The sequence below is a fragment of the Chaetodon auriga genome, chromosome 4 (genome assembly GCF_051107435.1).
Source record: "Chaetodon auriga isolate fChaAug3 chromosome 4, fChaAug3.hap1, whole genome shotgun sequence".
Taxonomy (NCBI): Eukaryota; Metazoa; Chordata; class Actinopteri; order Chaetodontiformes; family Chaetodontidae; genus Chaetodon; species Chaetodon auriga.
Window position 1 is genome coordinate 10,675,936 of NC_135077.1, and position 21,461 is coordinate 10,697,396.

The 21,461-nt window shown below is 39.1% G+C and overlaps 1 protein-coding gene across 1 annotated transcript; it reads left to right on the top strand.

Moving 5' to 3' along the window:
* Positions 1-15,603: 15,603 nt before the first annotated feature.
* cdk2ap2 (cyclin dependent kinase 2 associated protein 2) lies at positions 15,604-21,438 on the top strand. The gene is made up of 5 exons (XM_076728141.1): positions 15,604-15,673; positions 17,781-17,936; positions 18,367-18,458; positions 19,348-19,468; positions 20,346-21,438. The coding sequence occupies exons 2-5, from the start codon at positions 17,882-17,884 to the stop codon at positions 20,411-20,413; spliced, it is 336 nt and encodes a 111-aa protein (XP_076584256.1). The 5' UTR covers positions 15,604-15,673; positions 17,781-17,881; the 3' UTR covers positions 20,414-21,438.
* Positions 21,439-21,461: the final 23 nt, after the last annotated feature.

Below are 21,461 nucleotides of genomic sequence, written 5' to 3' on the forward strand. Positions count from 1 at the left end.
TGTTATAGAAATATCTTCAACAACTGACTGCCTGTACTCAATTTCATGGCAATTCAGAGGTCAGATAAAAATTTCGCTTTGTCCAATACATTGATTTTATGATCATGTACCAACACAGCTAATGTGCTTACATCTATGACCTGATGGGATAAACTGAAACTGGCAGTTGGAAAGAAGATCTGTAAATGTAGCAGTGCCACAGCGTTGAAATGCTCTGTTACAAGTAAAAGCCCTGAATTCAAAAACTTACTTGACTAAAAATATGTAAGGAGTGGCGTCAAAATATACTTAAAGTACTGAAAGTAAAAGTACTCCTTATGCAGAAAAGGGTCATGTCAGATAATTTATGTTAAAAGGATGGACTATAATTAGCAATGTATTAATGAGTAAGCATTGCTAATGCTGCAGCTGGTGAAGGTGGGGCTAATTTCAACTACTTTATATACTGCCATTGGTTAATCTGTAACAATTTATCACAATTTAGAAGACAATCATAGCTTGTATCCAAAATCTCAGTCTGCAAGTTGATTACTAACTACTATTTTCAAATAAATGTAGTGGAGTAAAAAATACAATATTGGCCTCCAAAACACAGTGGAGTGGTACGATAAAGTAGCATAAAACACAAATACTCAAGCAAAGTACCTCTAGAGTAAATGTACTTAGCTATGTTTCACCACTGGAAATTGTGGCGATGACGATTAACCCTTGACTGGGACCACCTTTCTTTCTCCTACTGTGATTGGTGGCTTTTAAAATGTTTTTTTGAGGTAAAGTCTAAAGTCTACTATTGGACACATGCAGCTGGAGAAAGGTTAGCAATTATCAAGATGGTTGGTTTTCTATTTAAAAAAAAAAAAAAACAACTACAAATTTGTAATATGACAAATCTTGTGAATATGTTGTAAATGAAACAGTGGTAGTAGCATCTTAAAGTGACCATTTTGTCCATTTTCTTGAAGAGGGCTGGTGGCACCCTCCCTCAAATTGCCCTGCATGCATCACTTAGATGTTCTTCCACAGAGGAACCAAAACCCACACTGAACAGCTCTTTCAACCTGACAATCTGCTCCACTTTATGGCATCATTCTGTCACTGAGGTCACAGGTGATCAGAGCTTTTGAGCAGACAAAGCTCATCCTGACCAGCAGTGTCCACACAACACCTTTATAAAGCAAACACTTGCAGGAGTTGCATGTTAGAGGCATGATGGGACAGAAACTAAATGCATTCTAAGGATGAGTCAGCCTTCTTTCGATTGCGCCGGCACTGACCTGCAGGACATTTGCCCATTATGAAAATGCCACAGCCATATCTTTGTAATGGTGGAAGCAATTTTGCAAAAATTACTCGCAGTTGCATACTAATCTAACACATTTTCTGCAGTTTACCCTCAGGGTGTTTTCCTCTGCCCACTCTCACTGATGTAGACCTCTTATTCTCTTAGTGATGATCCTTCACCGGCTTCCCATTTGTGAACACTGCCAGTTTACTGAGGCATCCAGCCAAACACAACTGCCAGCATTTGTTCAGGCTTCTGCTTTTATCTTTGCGCCATCCAAGTGCCTCCTAGATTTTATATAATTCAGATGAAACTTTTATAAATTCCAGTGTTAATATTCATTGGTATCTTTCTAACAGTTCTTTTGACGGTGACATTGAAGCGAGCTGCCACTTTGAGTGAACCACGAGAGGTCTGGGGTTCACTCATTCTGATGCTAATATTTTGATACAGACAGTGAGACTTATTGTATCCGACTGACATGACATTTTATTGCTAAATCTTCTACGATCTATTATTCTGGCACTTCAGGAGGCCAAGTGCTTTCTCCATTATGCTGGGTTTCAGTAGCTCAACGACTGGAAGAGGACACTGCGTTGACGTCTTCAGCTGTTGTTAACATTATCATTTCACGTGACTATTGTGCGACTGTCTGACAAAGAAATGCAACGCTTGTCTTTGCTTTACGAGCCATTTCTAGATGTTCATGTGTTTGTGTGTGTGACAGAAAGAGACAAAGAAAATGAGAATTTCCAATCATAATGTTGGGTTGAGTAACAGGAATTGTGTTTAACATCCTTGAAAATGTATGTTCTCAGCATGAGAGGCGGGATACTGCATGGTGCAGCACAGGCATCAGAATAAAATGTCGGCATATGTTAAATTTGTATGTTTCATACATATCATTTTTTCTACAAAAGGAATCAAAGTGGTGTAGTTCAGATTACCAGTACATGCTTATGAGCAGTTTTTTTCTTACTAGGAGGGGGGCATGGGGTTGGCGAGACGACTGCCAACTGGGCATTTTTAACAAGGTGTCAGGACTTTTTCCAGCTGTGTTTGTAGAAACAAACCTGGGTATATTTAAAAAAAAAAAAAAAAAAAAAAAGCTGAAATGTAAAGAAATGGAGAGTTTGAATATAAGGAAGTTTCAGCATATCTGTGGTTTGCAGAACCATTTTGTTAGTTCCATTGTTGCTTATTTTGTCACGAATATTTGAACTAGGTTAAGATCTGACGCCGAGATTTCAGGACTTTCAGGACAAATTTTAACATTCCTGTTTAAATACCTAATGGGTCAAAACTCCCGCAAAATGTACTATAGAGAAAAACTTGATTATCAGACAAACGTGTTTCAGCTTGTGGCCATAATCAGGGTCAGTAAAGTGTTGTTGGACTTCTGACCTCTTCAGACCTTCTCCGGTCTCCATGACACTTGGAAGAAGGTGAAGTTGTGCCAGAAGTAACCGTCCATGTTTGAACAAGGACAGCCTTTCAATACCTCGTGTCATTTCAGTTTATTTCCACCCAAATATTCCACAGCCCACATCAACAGCACTCAGCGTTCGATGTGGTGCTTCAGATCAATGGCACATATGCTTTCTATAAGGTGTATCAGTGGAACAAAAATGGCACTAAGTTCGGTCCAAGGTCTCAACATTGGAAGTGCCTGCAACAAGACTGGAGTTAAATAATTGTTTTCATGTGCAATTCTGAAATTTGACATAATTAGCATTAATTCACTAAAGTGATGGCGGTGATGATAAGCTTTAGAACAACCATGGCACTGAAACTGCTGTGACTAACATAATTAAGGATCTCAGACTAAATTCTGATGAAAATAGAGACTCAGTTCTTGTCCTCTTAGATCAAAGTGCAGCGTTTGATACGACTGACCATCATATCTTAGTCATCTTGAACAGTTGGTGTGTCTTTCTGACTGTGTGCTAATGAGAGAAAGTCTAACGTCAGTTCTGCAGATCATGTGTCTGAGAAACATGACATCTGCTTCGGGGTTGCAGAGAGCTGCCTCGGTCCATTTCTGTCCTCACTATACAAGCTGCCACTTGATGATGTCGTTAAAGAACAATGTATGTTTCCATAGTTACACAGATGACACACACTGTACATCTGTGCTGAACCACACGATGCTGCATACACTCCATTACTGACTGTCTTTTGGCCATAAATGAATGGATGAGCAATACTTGTGTTTAATAATCTGGGGAAATTAACTCCCTGCATTAAATCTGAGGTTACAAATCTTGATGTCATCCCAGACTCAGACCTAAGATTCAAATGCGACATCAGCAAGGTGACAAAAACTTCATTTTTCCACCTTTGAAACATAGCTTAAGTATGACCATTTCTAAATTAAAAAGATGCTGAAAAACTGATTCCTGGCTTTATTTCAAGCCAAATGGATTACTGTAATGCATTTTTTACTGGTCTCCTGGAAAAAACAACACAGAGCAACTCGGCTATTAAACAGAACCAAGGGGAGAGGGCACATTAGTCCAGTTTGAGCTGCTCTGCGCTGGTTTCCTGTAACATTCAGGGTTGATTTTAAGGTCCTCCTCCTTCTCGCGTACAAAGCCCTTAATGGACCAAGCTACATCGCTAACTCCCTCAGAACACTGTGACCATCTGCTGCTGGACAACTGGAGTTCGAAAGAAAATCAAGGATGCGGCCTTCGTCCATTACGCTCCAGCAACTCACTGAATATTTTCCAAACAAAGCTAAAAACTCGTCTCCTCACTTAAGTCTTTCACTGACTAGCCATGACTTCCTGATACGGGTCTGAAACTTTGCGCTTTGCCTCGTGCTTACACACTGCTGCATTCCTTTTAAAATGTTGTATTTCACTTGATTTCATGCATCTGTTCTTACCTAGATTTCATTATTTTATTGTGTGCTCTTACACATTATTCTTTATTCTATCTTACTTTATGGTCATTATCAAGTGGGTTTTATGCTCCATCTTATTTTACATTCATTTCTTATCTGTTTTTAATGCCCTTTCTGTTTTTTCTATGTAAAGCACTCACTGTGCTTTTGATTTCTTTCTTGTAAAGCACTTTGAGCTACAATACCTGTATACACATAAAGATTATTAGATTCATTATTATTATCATTATTACTACTATTTTGTTTCAGTTTACATTAATGATGCAAATGAACGTTCAGCAGCACCAGAAGAGTTGAAAAACCCGTCAATCTATTTGAGGTTTTAATATTGTGTTTTCAGTGTAAACACTGGCCCACCTCCTTTTGCATGTATTTGAAATGTGCCTTTAAGTTTTAAAGGTTTCATTACACTTCCTGTTGCACGTATTGGAGACTAATTCACCTTAATTCAGAAAAAGATGATTCCAGGGAAGTTTTATTCAGATGCCTTTTATTATGAAATACAGTAATCCTTTGTCAATATAGGGGCCAGAGTCAGATGGTTTTCCACCTTTGTCTTGTGCTCAGGGCATAATGAAGACCTAATGTTCCATAATGCTGTGAGACCACACGGAGAACATTTCACTTTTCCAGCTTCTCAAATGTGACTCTGTCCTACTTTTCATTTCATCTTTAAAATGAGCTTCAACCCTACAACAGTGAAGTTCTGCCTTGTATCAATGGATCAGTAATAATACTTTAAAGGTCGGATATAGAATTGTCACAGGGCCCATTTTCCTGCATTAAGTTCTTTTATATTGTAATACTTTAAGTACATTTGCTGAGCTATATTTACATATTTTGAGTGAAATCTTCCTTACTTTTCCTCCACCTGTTTCCGCTAATAGCCACAGCAGATACATGTGTTTACTTGCTGATTCAGTCACTCAGTGGATTTATTGAAAGAGGAAGACGTCTCACTGAAGTTACATCTGTACAGGGCCCAGACATGTGTGATGCTTCCCTTTAAGGGCCCTTTCAGAGGCATTGCTATTTGAGCTGCTGGGCTCAGCGGTAATTACTGGTTACTCACTTTGTTTGACGCAGCAAAAGCTGTTGTGATGCTGTGCAGGACATTGGAAATAATGGGTTTCAGAGCACAGCGGTGCCTTTGTCCTGCTGTGTTTGAAAGGGCCTTAATGAAACAAGACATTATATGAAGTTGTCTGTTGAGACCTAAAGGTTTACTGGAGAAAATGAAAGAGGGTCTGTCCTCAGTGGAGGAAGTGAATTGTTAAGTCTTTTAAAATTGTTTCTCATTTTATCTTCTGTTCCTTTCATCATGAGGTACATTGACATTAGACAGACATTCCCATGCTGCCTCTCACATTCTACCTACAATACATACTGGTTATATGAGCGCTCAGGTTCACATAATGATGGTTCTGTCTGTTTCTTACTCAGCTCAGCGTGGGTGATGGACAGTCCTTCCTCCTGAACCTGCTTGCACAGAACTTTCTTTTGCATTAATGTCGTTGCATTTCAGTCACATGTTAATTTTTCTCCCTTCAAATCTTCTGTATCCGCTGGTTGAGAATGTGGACGTCAACGAGACATGATTTATTTTTATTTAAATTTTTTACTAATCACATAAAGAAATGCAAAGTGATCATTTGTCAATAGTGAGCATTGTGATTTAATGACATCCCGCACCGATTCATGCATTAACTTATCATGAGTCATACTTTATTAAACATTACTTAAGTATGGATGTTAAAGTGATCAGTAACTGATGGGTTGGAGGCAGGCTTGTGACTATTTGTAGTGGTTATAATTGGAGGAATATTATGTTGTTTCATGAACATGCACAAGATATGTGTTGTTGAGGCAATTACAATAATCTGTTGAGGCTGATGTGGTATTGACTGTGGAGGAAAAAAAAGCAGGGAGCAGGACATGAAGGGACAATCATAAAAAAGTGGCCCCTTCTTTGTCTCCGCAACACAGAACTCTCAGTCCCCCACTATAATCTGGCCAAGTGATTGTAACAGGCAATGTCGCAATTAACAGCATCACAGACGCTGCAGACAAGAGCAAACAATTGAGTTTACATGTGGCTTCTATAATTTATAACTTGTACATGTACAAAGAAGGAGTGCTTGCTCGATGTAATCTTCCTCTCCATACTGATTGCTGTCTTTAGAGACTCAGAAAATCTGTAGTCCTCGCTCTGTGCAAAAACACATTGCTTGCCTCTAAGTGTGTTCTCATTATTATGCACCTGGAAAACTCACATGCCAGAAAGCACTTTGTGTTACAATATCTGGCAACTGTTAGCTACATGCAGTATAAGTATTCCTTAGTAACTACTCACAACTGTGTATTGTAAATGACTGTTACTCAAACATTTCACCCACTTTTTTTTTTTTTTTTTTTTTTGGACATATTGCATTTGCTCCTGATATGTGGACCTCGAACTGCATCCCTGTTTTTGTTGTTTATTTTCCTGATTCAATCGTGTCTTTTGACTCCCTCAATGGTCTCTCACTGAGGCTACATTAGCATATACTGTTTATAATCATCCTCTTTGTCTCACTGTTGGCGTTCTCGCAGTTTCTGAAACATCCCCGTTTTCCTGTTTGCCTCTGGGTGTTTTGTTGATCAGCGCTCCGTTTGCTGTGCAGACTCCTCTGGTTTCATTTCATTTTGTCCATTTAATCTACCTGCTGCCAACTTTATCCCTGCCTACATTTTTGAGCAGTATCTCCTGTAACATTTGTTTCACCCACTGTGATTGTATTTGATTTCACATTCCTGTGTCAGTCAGATAATTGAGCTACTTCATAAGGACATTGTGACTGCTGTGCATACAGACCAATATCTAAGTTCAGTGAAACAAACAACTTTCATGAAAGCACGAGTAGAGGCACAAACGTTATTTGCATGTTTAGCAAGCTGCCTATTTTTTCTCTGCCTCTCCATGCTTGTACCTTCTTCATCACATTCATCGTCGCGCTGTTTTGTATGCTCCACCTGCTACATGTATGTGCTCTTCTGTATGACTGAGCAGCAGAGAGTTGCACAGTAGGAGCCTCTAAGGTCTTTCTGACAATGTATACTGTGGATGAAATGTTAACAGCTGGATGTCAAGGCATTAACAAACCACGGACACAAAGCCACAGACTCCTCTGAACACCAAAATAACAGAAAGCGGAACCAAAAAATATGTAAGAGTGCAACAATTCTGTCAACATCATTATAACAGTGTATAGAAAGAACAAGCAATGTTCGGATTTGCTGTTTTCAATTAATAGCAGCTGGGGGGCTTGGTGAAGCATGTCATACTCTCACCTCCAGAGTCACAGAGTCTCTTCTCCTGGATTGGATGTAATGACTTGTTTCATATGGCTTCCTGTTGAAGTGAGTAATACTGTCTTTCTCATGAGTCCCCTTTCTAAATCTGAAATTTCTAAAATCCTTAATGAGTGGTTGGTTTCCTCGTCTCTTCTTCACGTCTGAGTGAATGATGTGCTTGAGCTCTGCCTCTTTTGTGTTTTTGTCCTCTTTCCTGGTCTCCACAGTGGTTGAGAGGATGCTGTGCAGCTCACATCTGCACATCACATCGATTCCATGGCAGCCTTAATTATATATTTACAGGGGAAAAAATGCACTAAAAATGCACAAATCTACTGCGTATCTCACATTATTTCAAGTAATTATGGTAGCCTTTGTTACCAGACAAACTGGACAGCACAACACACATGTGCATTGTCTCTGTGCACTAAAGTTTCTGCCACAATGCACTCCTTATTCTGTACTGTATTCTCAGCAGATTTCTTGGCACTCACAGACTGATAAAGGATGTTTTATATATATATATATATATATATATATATATATACGCACTATGTGTGTGTGTGTGTGTGTGTGTGTGTGTGTATATTTTTTTTTCAACCTCTAAAAAGTCTTTCCAAGTCTGCTAAGGATATCAGGAAATGATATACTGTGTATGATTTATTTAGTTATTTTTTTGTAGCTCTGTTTCCATTTTGTTTTGCCTTTATGTCCTTATTTAAGAAAACTGAAAACCAAATAATATATTTTTAGTCATGTAAGCTCCTTGCAGTAGCTCCAGGTGCAGACAGAGTTAATAGATAAGGCTGGTGCTATTTTACATTTTTACTATGAACAAATTCCCTACAGCCAACAATAAATTTAAGTATTCTGTGTGGCCAATGGCTGATATAGTCTGATATGAGAGATTTAATGGTTAAAAAGATTCCTCATGCCAGCATTATTCTTCAAATGATTCAATAAATTCTCCATAAAATTACCTCCTCACTGAGAATTGTTAGAAAACCCCACCATGAACCTCTGGGCAGTGATAATTGTCCCTTAACAGCTCAAAATAACATAATCTAATTAGAGTCGGCCTCCAGTATAATGATTAAAATCTCTACTCTTCATTGGACCTCCAACATCTAAATCGATGGTGAGAGGTCTGGCAGTTTTCTTTTCAGAAAAAATAAAATCACATTCTTCACCTCTTAAGTGAAAGCACTTTTCCGGCTACCATGTCCAGTTTCTTTTCCTTTTCTAGAGTCTCATCCTTCAAAACACTGATGATCCTCTTCTGAGAATCCTTGCCCAAAGGTAATGAAAAAGTAGGACCTTGATAAAGCTGATAACGCTCGTCTCACTCAAACACAAATTTAGTCTCCATCTCATATTGACCGTCTGTCTTATCACGTTCTCAATTCTGTCTATTGTAAAAATAGAAACATGTTTCTTGCTTTTCCTTTGATTCACTCACATCTCTTCACTCTTGCTCTGCTCTCTTCCTGGCCTGAGGCAGCAGAGGAGTCCTCTCCCTTCAAAGGCATACAGGAGAAACACACTCCACATCACAACCACCTGGAATCTGAGAGAAACCGAGTGGGAGGTTGAAGTCGCCAGTCCATCAACATATGACAAAATAGAAGAAAACTGGCAAAGAAATGACCACTTCCATCAAATCGATGGCTGAGAGGGATTATTTTCTGAGCATACGCATTGATTTTTTTTTGAAAATCCTGCATAGAATACCCTTAAGCTAACTGCACCCGTGGACACTCTTGCCTTTTGAAGAGGTTTGCTTGTATGAGCAGCAAGAGATGCTTGCCTAACCTGTATCTGTGATTCAACCTGCAAATCCCTGCTCTCACCTTGAAATGTGTGATATGTGACCTTGGTCTGGCAGCAGCAGCAGCAGCAGCAACAGCAGCAGCAGCAAGGTGAGCAGTATGATTATTTTCATGAACAAAAGCCTCCTGAAGTGAGATGAGCAACTATAATGTGATGATTATTAAGGTTTTATTTTTATGAAACATGAATACCTGCTGCCTATGCAAAGGCAAAGGAAATCATGTGAACGAGCAGAAAGCTTTCAAGAGTGAAATTATCAAATTATCTCCATACCCTCCTTGAGCACTTGACTCCCCTGGCCACTACATCAGGGTGCTATTGGGTACTGACTCTGCTTTGAGCATCATCCAGGAGATGTCTCCTCAGTGTCAACAAGACTAAGCAATTCCTCAATGAAACACTGCCCCTTCTCCACCAACAGTGAGCCACTCAAGATGGAGAGCTTCAAGTACCTTGGAATCACTCTAAATAAGCTCACAACTAAGCAAAAAAACCCCCCTCAGGTTTAACAATTTCTCCACCGACATTCCACAACACCTGCATACATTTGAACCAACGGTGTAAAGTAAACTGAATTTATTTTTTCAGTACACTGTCAGAGCAGCATACAGTGATGTATGACCCCGTGGCAGCGAAGCAGATGAGAGGAAAACTGACCTCAGCACATTAACTACAGTAATGCCTGCACTTCGCAAGTGACAAGGCAAGTTTTGAACGATGAGTCACAACTTAGTTAACAAGAAAAAAAATCTCAAGCACTCTGTTCAAGAAAGTGATTTATGGACTTCTGTAGCTTGTCTCAATGGAGGCTCCTTGCATTAGATGTGGGTACAATGACACAAAGGAGGAAATGGGCAGACTTACTGACTTACTGACTCCCCAGCAGTTCAATTCTCATCACAAAGTTCTCAGATACAACCAGTAAATAGTTAAGTAATTAGGAGGGATCAACTGGTTTGTTGCTTGTCTGAGCTGGTGATGCCCTTTGATTGCAGTGATCTTGTAACTGCTTTCTTTGAAGGTTAAGGGGAGTCTTTCCTTCTCTAAATACCTTAAATTCAGTTTAACACAGCGTGATGTTGAAAACAATTGTGGCATCAACTCTGTGTTTGCTCTGGTGGAGTATTTCCACGCTGTTGATTGTAGTCAAGCACCGACTGCACAGTGTTAAAGTCTGACAACTATAACCTGTTGACAACAGCTACCCACAGCGCCCCCAGCTGCAAATGTGTTGTAGATGCATTGCTACTGCTCGATCACTGCACCATGCTAAAACCACAGATGAAGGATTAGTACTACAATGATGCAAAGTGTCACCCAGTGGTTTTGATAGTCGACTTGTCGACTATACTGTGAAATCCCTACTTGGTAGTGAGTTGGAGACAGGTCACCTTAGATGTGAGATTAAGTGAACAGAGGTCATGAAAAGGGTTTAGAAACACTGGATTGAAGTAACTAATTGTATATAAAGTAGTTCAATCAAGCTCAACATCAACCGGCTAAAACAATAAACTGCTGCTTATATACTGATGATTCAGGATTGACAATCTAAATGTCATGTATCAGTTCAGTATTGCTGAACATATAACCTACTTTTACTTTTGTTATTAGGTAATGTTTATTTAGCAGATAACACTTAGCACTTCTACTTCACTAGGATCTTTGCATTATTGGTACTTGTAATTTTAATTTCCAGAATGTTTTTCACAAGTCACAGTTACTTTAAGGATGCATTAATTTCTGTGCAATAATACCTTATGTATGGCTCATCTTCTGGACACCTATTTTTCTGTATTAGCAACTTTTGATTTATATTTGAATACTGATCAGCCTGCTGCTGTTACCGGCCGCTGTTGCCTTATCAGCCTCTGCTGTCCTCACCCAGTTCAATTTTACTCTCTGTTCACTCTCCAAGATGCTGAAATCTAGCAACACCGGGGAATGTATCCACAGAGGAATAACAGATGAAGGCCCAGTTGAGCAAACTTATTTTTATCTAACTCAGTCCTGGTAGCCTTATCAGCAACAAAACGAGGTTGACAGCATTTCTCTGTGAGCCATTTTCAACCTCGTAACACTGTTATGAAGCATTTCCTGTTTGTTCTTGGATCTCTGATCCAGGTGGACGTTTATCCACCAGCTCTCACCACATTAGCCTTAGTTAGTTAAAGAGTAAAAACTCTTTTTTCCCCACACAGTATCTTCCATCAACACCAAGAAACACAGCCACTTGCTTTTTCTTGCTGTCATTTCTTATCACTGACTCATACATATAACTAATCCTGCTCCTTCCCTTCTCTCACTAAGCACACTGATATTGTGAAATAACTTGCATAACTGGGAAATAAGTGCATTAAATGAATCCTGGTGAACATCGGTGCAGCAGATAAACCTAAAGCTCCATTTACAGCAGCGATTACATTTGTCACAAGAGATAAATGGGAAACAATTTAGCACTAAAAATGAAATTTTCAGGAAACGGGGTTGCGCTGAACTGCCTCAAGAATATTTAACTAATGTGGTCTTTTCCCCAGTTCATTCATTTCCCCTCATTTTAGCTCTCCTAAGAACAAAACAAGATCCATTAGCCCACCAATTTGCTGTGCCATAAGAAAATAGATTTCTGATATTTTCCCCATTTTCCTTCTGCCGAAGGAGCTTCTGAACTACGAAGCTTACAAAAGACCACATTGTCCTCATGACGTATTGCTAACACTAGATATAATTGTTCTCTTTTCCAGGATTTTCTCTTTGCTTGGCATTTCACTGAGCATGTTTATAACTTATTGCACTCTGAACTTAATGTGTATTGCTTAGCCTTTGCTGTGTCTTAGTCCTCTTCTGTTGCAGAGGAACACGCCAAGAACATATGGTTCCTCTTTTCAACTGCCTACAACCTCATCACTCCAGTCATCATACTCAGCTTAGAACACTGCAACTCTGTCTTACCACAGCTTTCCTGAACTAACAACATATCATCTGGGTTTCTATGGTGCTGACCTCCAAGTCATGTTTTACTTTGCTGCTAGTGTCTGCTCAAGTATCTCTGAGAAACAGCCTGGATACATTCCAGCTTAATAACTCTATGCATCACCCTGCACCCAGTGAAAGAAATGTCTCTGAAGTCAATTATTTGTTCTCTGCTCACTGATATCTACTGAAAACCTCTGACATATCATGGAGTGATTATTTTAAATTGTATGTCACAATTAGAAAGGTGAAACAATAATCCTGCATGTTGTAATCATTCTTACTGATTGTGACTTACTATACACTGTAGCTAAACAGACAAGTATGTAATATCCGATCTAAAACTATGTATCAGATATGTCAAAACATTTAATGCAGAAAAGGGTGAAAACAAATGTATTTTTGTCTTTTAAATCAAAAGATATAACATCTTTTTTTCCCAAAACTGTGTGAAAGTGTAGGTAAACAACAGAACAAAGGCCAAACATTTGCCAACCAATGATGAGTCCTATTATGTTTAAAACACAACATGTGTTGTGATGTTGCTAAAAGTGGAAACCTTTAAGTCAAACAAACAGCTGGTGAATATGACAGAAATTTCTGTCACCTTGACGGGTATTAGTCACATTTGTGTGACATAGTGAAGGTAACTCATTCACGGTAGAGTACATGATACCCCTATGGGTCAAACAAGGAACATTCTGCTCTTCTCTTGCTTTCTTTTCATTCACATGTTCTTTCAGCCCTGAAATCACACTGAGAGAGAATAAAAAAGTTCATTGTATGCACAGATAAATGAGCACTGTTGCATAATAGATCGGAAATCATTTTCAGACTGCACATGAAGTCGTTATCTCAACAACAACTGAGAATTCAAGTGCTTTGCTGCGAGACCATACCATTTGTGGTGTGACAGACTGGATCATAAATACAGAACAATGTTGAGGGCCTTCATTAGAATTTAAAAAAAAAAAAAAAAAGCCTGTTGCGACGGTAACACTGACAGTGACAACAACAACACAGGCAACCTATTAGGCGAGCAGCCAGGCCACCCCCAACCAACAGAGAGAGAGAGAGAGAGAGATGTACACTTCTCCCACTCAGTTTTAATGATGTGGTCCTTTTATATGCATATTCAGTGAAACACAAACACCAATAAATCCAATGAAGTTGGCCTGCCTGCTTTAACAAACTTTAAAGCTTTACCATTCCAATGGCCCGCATGTGGGAAAACTTTAGATTATTTGTTGTTTTATGTTGTCTCTCGACATAAATGCTACAGTCACGTTTATACTCATACACTAGAAAGCTTAGATTCATTGATTGATGCACACCATGTCAAGAGATAATCACAACAGGAGACACAATAAAACCAACAACAGACAAATTAACATTTTTGAAACTGATGTTACATTGAGGCAACTCACCATTTAGGTCTAGATCAACAACACTCCGCCAAGAGACGGCCTGGCAACTTTGACAAAAGTCCTTACGATCCACTGTAATAAAATATTGATAAATATTTAGTTCAAAACATGAGAATAATGCACAGAAAGATGTTTTCTTCTTTCAAATTCACAGCTGAAGTGCTGGTTTTCTCCTTGTCACAGGTTTCAAATGACACCTTACTTAATCAATCACGACCTGCCATATGAAGCCAAGCCACCAGAGAAGCCAATAACAGTCTGAGTTAAACAGCAGGGGCTTCTTTTCTCCTGTGACGTTCGAGGGAATCGCAACTGATTTTGCGGATGGTTGATGCTTCAAATAGCCAATGAAATTATAAGATTTAGGACCTAATAGCAGTACCAGCAGAACATGGGTATAGCTAGTAGCATCTTTAATTTCAGACTTTACAGAAACAGATAAGCAGCAACAAGTTCAAAGTCTCTTGAAATGTTTGGTAAACCAAACACTAAATAGTCACAGGCAGGCAATGATCCAGGAAGTGCAAACATCAAATTTCAGAGTCTCTTTCAGTATTTGGTGAAGCACACACACACCAAACAATCACTGGTAAACAAAGGTCCAGGAAATGCAGGGCAAGACTTGTGGTCAGAGAAAGAAGGCTAAGGCAAGTTACTAGAGAACAGGAGAACAGATGAAGCCAAAAACAGGCTGGTTCAACAACAAGAGATCAGGCCAGAGGTAAATTCTGGAGAGTCTTGCATGAGAGTAAAGAACAGTCTGGACCTCAGTGAGTGTGGGGGAGGAGCTTAAATACTAGACTGATTAGGAATGAATCTCAGGTGTTTGATCAGGTGAGTGGGCAGGTGGCCGTGGCTGGCAGGGGAGTGAGAGTGGAAAAGTACTGACTGAGCATGTGAACAGATAAAGGAAAATGGCAGCAGGTAAGACACCCAATATACTGTGACAGTAAGATACCCACAGGAAATCAGGGAATAAATGTCAGGATATCTTGGCTGCTGCAAATTTCACTTCCAAAGAGCAACACTAAGTTGCTGGACTACTCCATTAATACTAATTTATGACTGTTTTCCTTTTATATTATTAAACATTTTTGGGAAGCCCCCTTTAAACATTTTGGTCAATTCAAATATTTATTTATTTTTTTGACAGAAAAAATAGTAATGGGATTCTCTACATTATGTATTATACACATGTTCTGAAATAACAACTGCATCATCAACATTGTGTAACAATAATAGGAACTGGAATAGACAGTATAATCAAATTATACAGAGATATGAATGTTGTATTTGTACAAGGAATTTTTTTAACATTAACATCATCACACTTGTTACATGAAAATGAAAAACAGACATCCATTTCGTCATTGCTGTAATAAATAAATTACAAAAGTAAAATGTATGTAGGAAAAACAGGAAAAGTAGAGGACAACTAATACTACATACACACACACACACACACACACACACACACACACACACACACACACACACAAGGTGCAGAAGGCATTTAGTTAAATCCTTTTGAATAACTCCTGAAGCAGACTAATTGTAGGCACACATATCTATCTTCTGACGAGTCAAACAGACTGTAATTTCCAAATTCAGTAACGCCTCACTAATTGAGTAGATGAGAGAGATATTTGACTTTTGAATATGACATTTACGTTTAGTGAGTCAGCAGTCACTCTTTCTTGTTTTCATTATAGCCAACGAAATGAATTTCATTTTCAATGTTTGGTGCTGAAGAGATCCTGAACACGTTTGGCACAGACGTCATAGGATACTCCATCATCCAATCGTATGGCTGGAAAAGTAAAAAAAACAGTAGTACACTACGCTTCTCCTCTGCGCAGACTCGCGCACAGAGGAAGAGTCAGTCTCCCCTCCTACAGAGGATTTTAAGTCTGCTTACAAAAGGTAAAAAATACCAGTCGTTCGGGTCGTTTGTGGTCTTCTCAATGGTCTCAAGCGCAAATAACCTTTCTGTCGTTCACTCTCTTTACGTAAAATATCAACGCTGTATCGCGACTATTTCTCTGCGCGTTCTACTTATGTTGTTATGCTAACCGGTGAAAGCTAGCTAATGGAGCTAACATTACCAAGTAGTAGTTAGCTTGGCACCTTCCTCTTCAGCTAACGTCAGCTTTTGTTTCAATAGGCACCCCTGACTCTGGTTCGTTTGCCTTTGAGCGATCACGTTAAGACATCCTCGCTCTGAAACGTTATTACGTACCCGGCGACACGAAGCAGATCAAGTAAAATTAACGTGTAACTAGTTATGAGATGTAATATCTAACGTTAACTTACCACATTTGAGTGATATTGCAAGCAGGAAGGATGAACTGCGCTGGTTATCGTTGGGGAACCTCTGTCTCGTCTCACACATACACACGTATATAAATTAATACGTCTGTTATCAGTCTGAACTGTACCAGCCCGCTGCTCACTATAATGTACTTTAAGTATATGGCTGAAAAGCTACCCGTGATCTTATTTAGGCAAGGGACGTTCATTCGTATAGTGGGCTACATTTCAGCCAATTAAAGACAATTCAAATTGCTTCACATAATGCATAAATGATGTTAAATACAGCAGGTACAACAGGCATCAGACGTTTGAATGATGGTACCCACTTTAAAAGGACATTGTAGGATGAAAACAAAGCCGAAGGTTTACGTTGCTGTGTGGTGCAGAGTAACTAGATGCTTTAATCCTGTGGACACTGGGAATGATTAGCACCACTAAGAGGATTCAGTACAGACACTCATGTGTTTTATTAAAGTTTTTAGTGATTCTCTAGTAAACCTTAGCTGTTAAAGGGAGTTTTAGATACATCTAATGTGACTTTATATGGTGCTGCTTAATAAAGCTAATTGCTTCGAAGTCGTTAATAACTCCATGTGGCTAGTTGCTATCATGAATTGTACTTAAGATTAACTGCTTGCAGCTGGTGTTGCATGACAAGACAGCCTCACAGCCAACATGAACCACAACAGCGCAGGTTTGAGTTTAGCCAGGGACCTTGGTTGCATCTTTCTACTGTTCATTATAAAGGTGCAGAAACATCCACAAAAGATGCATTATAAACCTGAATCTCAATCAAAGCCGGAACTGTGTATAGTGACAGGTCAGAAGTCTTGTTCTATAATGTAGACGTGCCTGTAATCAAGGCAATGTCTGTAACTTTCACCGAGGTGTTGGCAAAATGTTTGGAGCGCTCTCCCATTTCCAACTGAGAAATATATCAAGGTTTGGCCATTGCGTTTTGCTTTTGAGCCTCCTTTTTAGATTGCTGTATGCAACCCTGATTCCAAAAATGTTGGGATGTTATATAAAACAAATAAAAAAATGCAGTTATTTGCTTACAGTGGTTTTCTAAAGTTTTCCCGAGCCCATGTAGTAATTTCCTTTACACGACCATGTGTTCACAAGGTGGTGAACCTCGCTCCATCTTTGCTTGTGAACGACTGAGCCTTTCCAGGATGCCCCTTTCATACCCAATCATGATACTATCACCTGTTACCAATGAACCTGTTTACCTGTGGAATGATGCAAACAGGTGTTTTAGGAGCATTCCTCATCTTTCCCAGTTTTTAGTCGCTCCTGTCCCAACTTGTTTGAAACATGTTGCAGGCATCAAATTCAGAATAAGCAGATATTTACAAAAATCAATGAAGTTGATGAGGTCAAACATTAAATATATTCTCTTTGTGCTGTTTTCAATGGAGTATATGTCAAAAAGTATTTGCAAATTATCACATTCTGTTTTATGTTTAACACAGTGTCCCAACTTCCAAGTCTAAGTCTAACTTTTTCTGAATCAGGGTTGTGTGTCCTTGTGTTAAATACTCAACACAAAAACCTGAGCCAGTGTTACTTGAATTTTGCATCTCGCGTCTCAAATGAATATTCACTGCTTTGATAATTGCAAACCTTTGGGCCTTTTGTTGTTGTGAGGATGAATATAAATTTGATACCATCTCCTTTTATTTGTTTATGTGTGAGCTTATTTTCTTTGCATCAGCTCTTAGGAGCACATCACCACCAGTAAAGCTGTATAAGCACCGGGTTGACGGGACCGAAGGAAGTGGCGCATCGTACGGGGAGCTGCCAGCTGAAATCGCCATGAGTTACAAGCCCATTGCTCCTGCGCCATCTGGCTCCAACCACACACCTCCAGGTTCTAACATGACGTAGCTTTCATGTTGGGCATGCAATTATTGGCCAGCTGCCATTATGGATACAAAATGTTTCACACAAATTGTCATGGGAAATAACTCAGGTCTACAGTTTACCATTATAAATCAATGATAGACTAGCCAATATTACACTTCATTTAACCATTATTATCATGCAGTGATACTAGTTAAATGTGGTGAGTACCTCTGGTTTCACTATTAGTCAGCAAGTTTAACTATGTTGCCATAGTATAAAAGTGATAAAGCGCTCATTGGTGTCTTTAGTGCAAAAAATAATCGACTTTGCTTCGTCTTATGTGTATTAGGGCCTTTACAGTGAATTATGACTTATAACTTAATGGGATTGAATAAAACGGGCAGGTTTCTTCTCTCAGCTCCGGTGTTTTACATCTATTCTCCCCTTCTGTCCAGGCTCATCTGTGCCCTCTCCATCTCTGCCCTCGTCATCCAATTTCAGGCCGGCTTTCAGTGACTTTGGCCCACCCTCCATGGGTTTTGTTCAGGTATGTCTGCAGTACAGTTATCCACACCGTTAAGTTGTCATATACTTTGGTAATGCCATATACATACATACATACATGTAAACAGATCTACAGGTCAAAGGATAGAGCCTGTACATGACAGCATGGCTGTGTCAGCCACTTGGATAATAGCCCTTAGTTGGGCTGAAGCAGTGTGATACCTGCAAGGCAAATGAATGCATAATTTACCAGAAGCTTGCATACTTGTACAAATTGTGCAAACAAATGCAATAAAAATCGAAGGAACAGTCCCCTGTTTTGTAGAATTTCTCTTACAACATTTAGATATACATCAAGGTGGAAGAGTGTCTGCTTCTGTGAATCAACCTTGGAATATCTTCAGCAAATTTAAGTAGTTAGTAAGTAAGTAGTTGCAGACAAAGATGTATTCATGGAGCACAGTAAATATTGACAGTGCTGCATGGCTGTTGTTATGAGGCAGCTGCGGACATGTGACCTATATGGGGGTGGCTGATGGCTGGTTGTTTGAGCGAAGTGCATTTAAATCATTTTTGTTTGAATCATTTGAAACAGTGAAAAAGAGGAACGGACTTCATTACCGCTGTGAGAGCGTGGCAATGGAGAGAGAATTAGATGGGAACAGCTTGGAGACTGTCTATTAAACAAACATGTTAAATTAGTAATTATTTGATTGGTGTTGTCGCAGTTCTAACTATCATTTTGACATTTTGACACTCACCTCTCCTGTACATCACACCGTATCATTTTAGCAAGAATCTACCTTTTTCATTGTTCTTGGTCTTTACTTGTGATGTGCATTTCCAGCTGTGACTGGAAATGAAAATGTCTTAATGGATCTTATTTTTTTTTCCTCCCCCACACATTACATGTTTGTGAAAATCACAAACAGCCAGTCAAAGTATCTCAAGGGTCCACCTACAGCGAGCTGCTGTCTGTCATTGAGGAGATGAGCCGTGAGATCAGGCCTACATACGCTGGGAGCAAGAGCGCCATGGAGAGGCTAAAGAGAGGTATGCTTTACTTATCAAGAACGTCATGGTTTGTGTGTGTGGTGTATAGGTGGATGCCGTTCTTACTGCTTATTTTGGGCTTTTATTATGGAAATGAAAGCCCATAGGAAGACTGGTGACCCTGGTCATCAACTAATCCCACAAAGTAAACCATTTCTTTTGCTCTGTGGTGAAGACAGGACTGACAGGATTTGTTCCGTGTAGAACTGGACTGTTATGGTAAAATGATTTTACTTTCAGGTAATAAAATGAGTGAATAAGTAATTTTAACCCATATGTTCAGTTTGTTCAGGGATCAGTTATTGGAGCAGTTGGATTTCTGGTCTAACTGATGCATACATAAGTAACGTCACGATGAAGGAACACATACTTTTCTTTGACTGTGAATGAGTTTTTGACAAACAAAAGAAATAAATATTTGTTCCTGACATTTGGTTTGGTGCAGTAATTTTGCTTAATTGTAATTTCTGTATTTTGTCCCCCAAAGTTTGTCTGCTCTGTTGTGAGCATGGTAATGTCACCAATTCAGTAGTTTTCTACATACGGGTTAAATAAAATTAGAAGAAGAAAAACAGTGGTTGATTGTCAGTATTATTACTATATATTTTTTAAACAAGCCAGTGATAAGCGATATCAAACTATGACTCTGCTGCTAATTCAACAGGGAGACGGCTCAACACAATTTTGCCTTTAACCTGAACTGCAGCTTTATAACTATCTCAGCAACAATGGCTGTTCTGGGACACATTCAGTTTCTGTAGTTGAGGTAGATTCAGACAGAAGGCGGAAATTGCTACCAATTATTTTTACAATTGACCTCATTGATGTCAAACAGCTGATTTAACACTTGTTTGCACACTGTGTTTGTCTTGTTCAGGTATCATCCATGCCCGTGCACTGGTCAGGGAGTGTCTCGCAGAGACGGAGAGAAGCGCCCGCACATAACCTTTTGGAAAGATCCCTTCGCCCCTCCACTCTTTTCCTGTAGGAGCCTGTCCTCATCACGATCGTCTGTTTTACAACCATTTTTTATCCTCCCACCTGTTGCGCTGTCCTCGCTGGCTTTTTATAGGTGCATTATGTCCATCTTGTCTCCACTGGTCCCTGCTTTCCACCACACCCATTTTGTTCTGTACAAACTTTCTGTGACGTGTGGGGTGTATGCAAAATGCAGTTTTGTATCTATTTTGAAATAAGAGTGTGGGGAATTTCAACACATTTTTAAGTAGAGCTCCGGGTAAAGACCTTATTAAAATGGACGGGGATGTTTAAAGTATTATTTGATCAACAACGGCAATTGACCAAGTTTTTTTTTTTTTTTTTTAGTGATGAAATCAGTGCACCAACTGCACCTGTGTAGTTTCTATTCTGAACATCAGTCTGCAACCACTCAATATTTTTTGGTAATCTGAGCATCTTGACTAGACCCCATTTCCATTCACCCTTGCTTGTTTTTTTTTCATATTTTGTAGTGTGAACACACATTAGATGTTTCTCAATCCCAAGAACTCTGTACATCTCAAGTCAATTTGTTAGAATGGAAATTTTGTAAACCAAATTTTTGCAGTTCAGTATGTATATCTTAATTAAATAACAGAAAAGAAGACTTTACACGGCTGTTTCATTTGTGAAACATGATTAATAGGTTGCTAAGTAATTAGTGGGTAGACACCGTCCTATGAAGTGTTCTTTAATCAATTTTAAATGATAATTGACCTTTTGAAATAGCAGTTTGACAGAGACTCATAGCACAAGGTCCTCTTATTATGATTGTTGCAGGGCATTGAGCTCACCTACTCGACTCCATCCGCTGGTGATGGCCACAGCATGTGAGAGCTATGAGAAGTGTACAGTCTATGGACATTTTAGGATTTTTTTTAAATTTAATATTGTGAACATCTTTTACTCAGGAATATGCTGACATTGTTCCTCTAAATGGATTGATACAACAGGATGCTGATTTGTCTTTTTTTTTTCTTCTGATCATTTGTCT

What these genes read in the sequence shown, in the direction of transcription:
- cdk2ap2 (XM_076728141.1), top strand. Translation starts at nt 17,882, where the DNA reads ATGAGTTACAAGCCCATTGCTCCTGCGCCATCTGGCTCCAACCACACA. An exon ending in CTCCAACCACACACCTCCAG is followed by an intron (nt 17,937 to 18,366) that starts GTTCTAACATGA and finishes CCTTCTGTCCAG; the next exon opens with GCTCATCTGTGCCCTCTCCA. An exon ending in CATGGAGAGGCTAAAGAGAG is followed by an intron (nt 19,469 to 20,345) that starts GTATGCTTTACT and finishes TGTCTTGTTCAG; the next exon opens with GTATCATCCATGCCCGTGCA.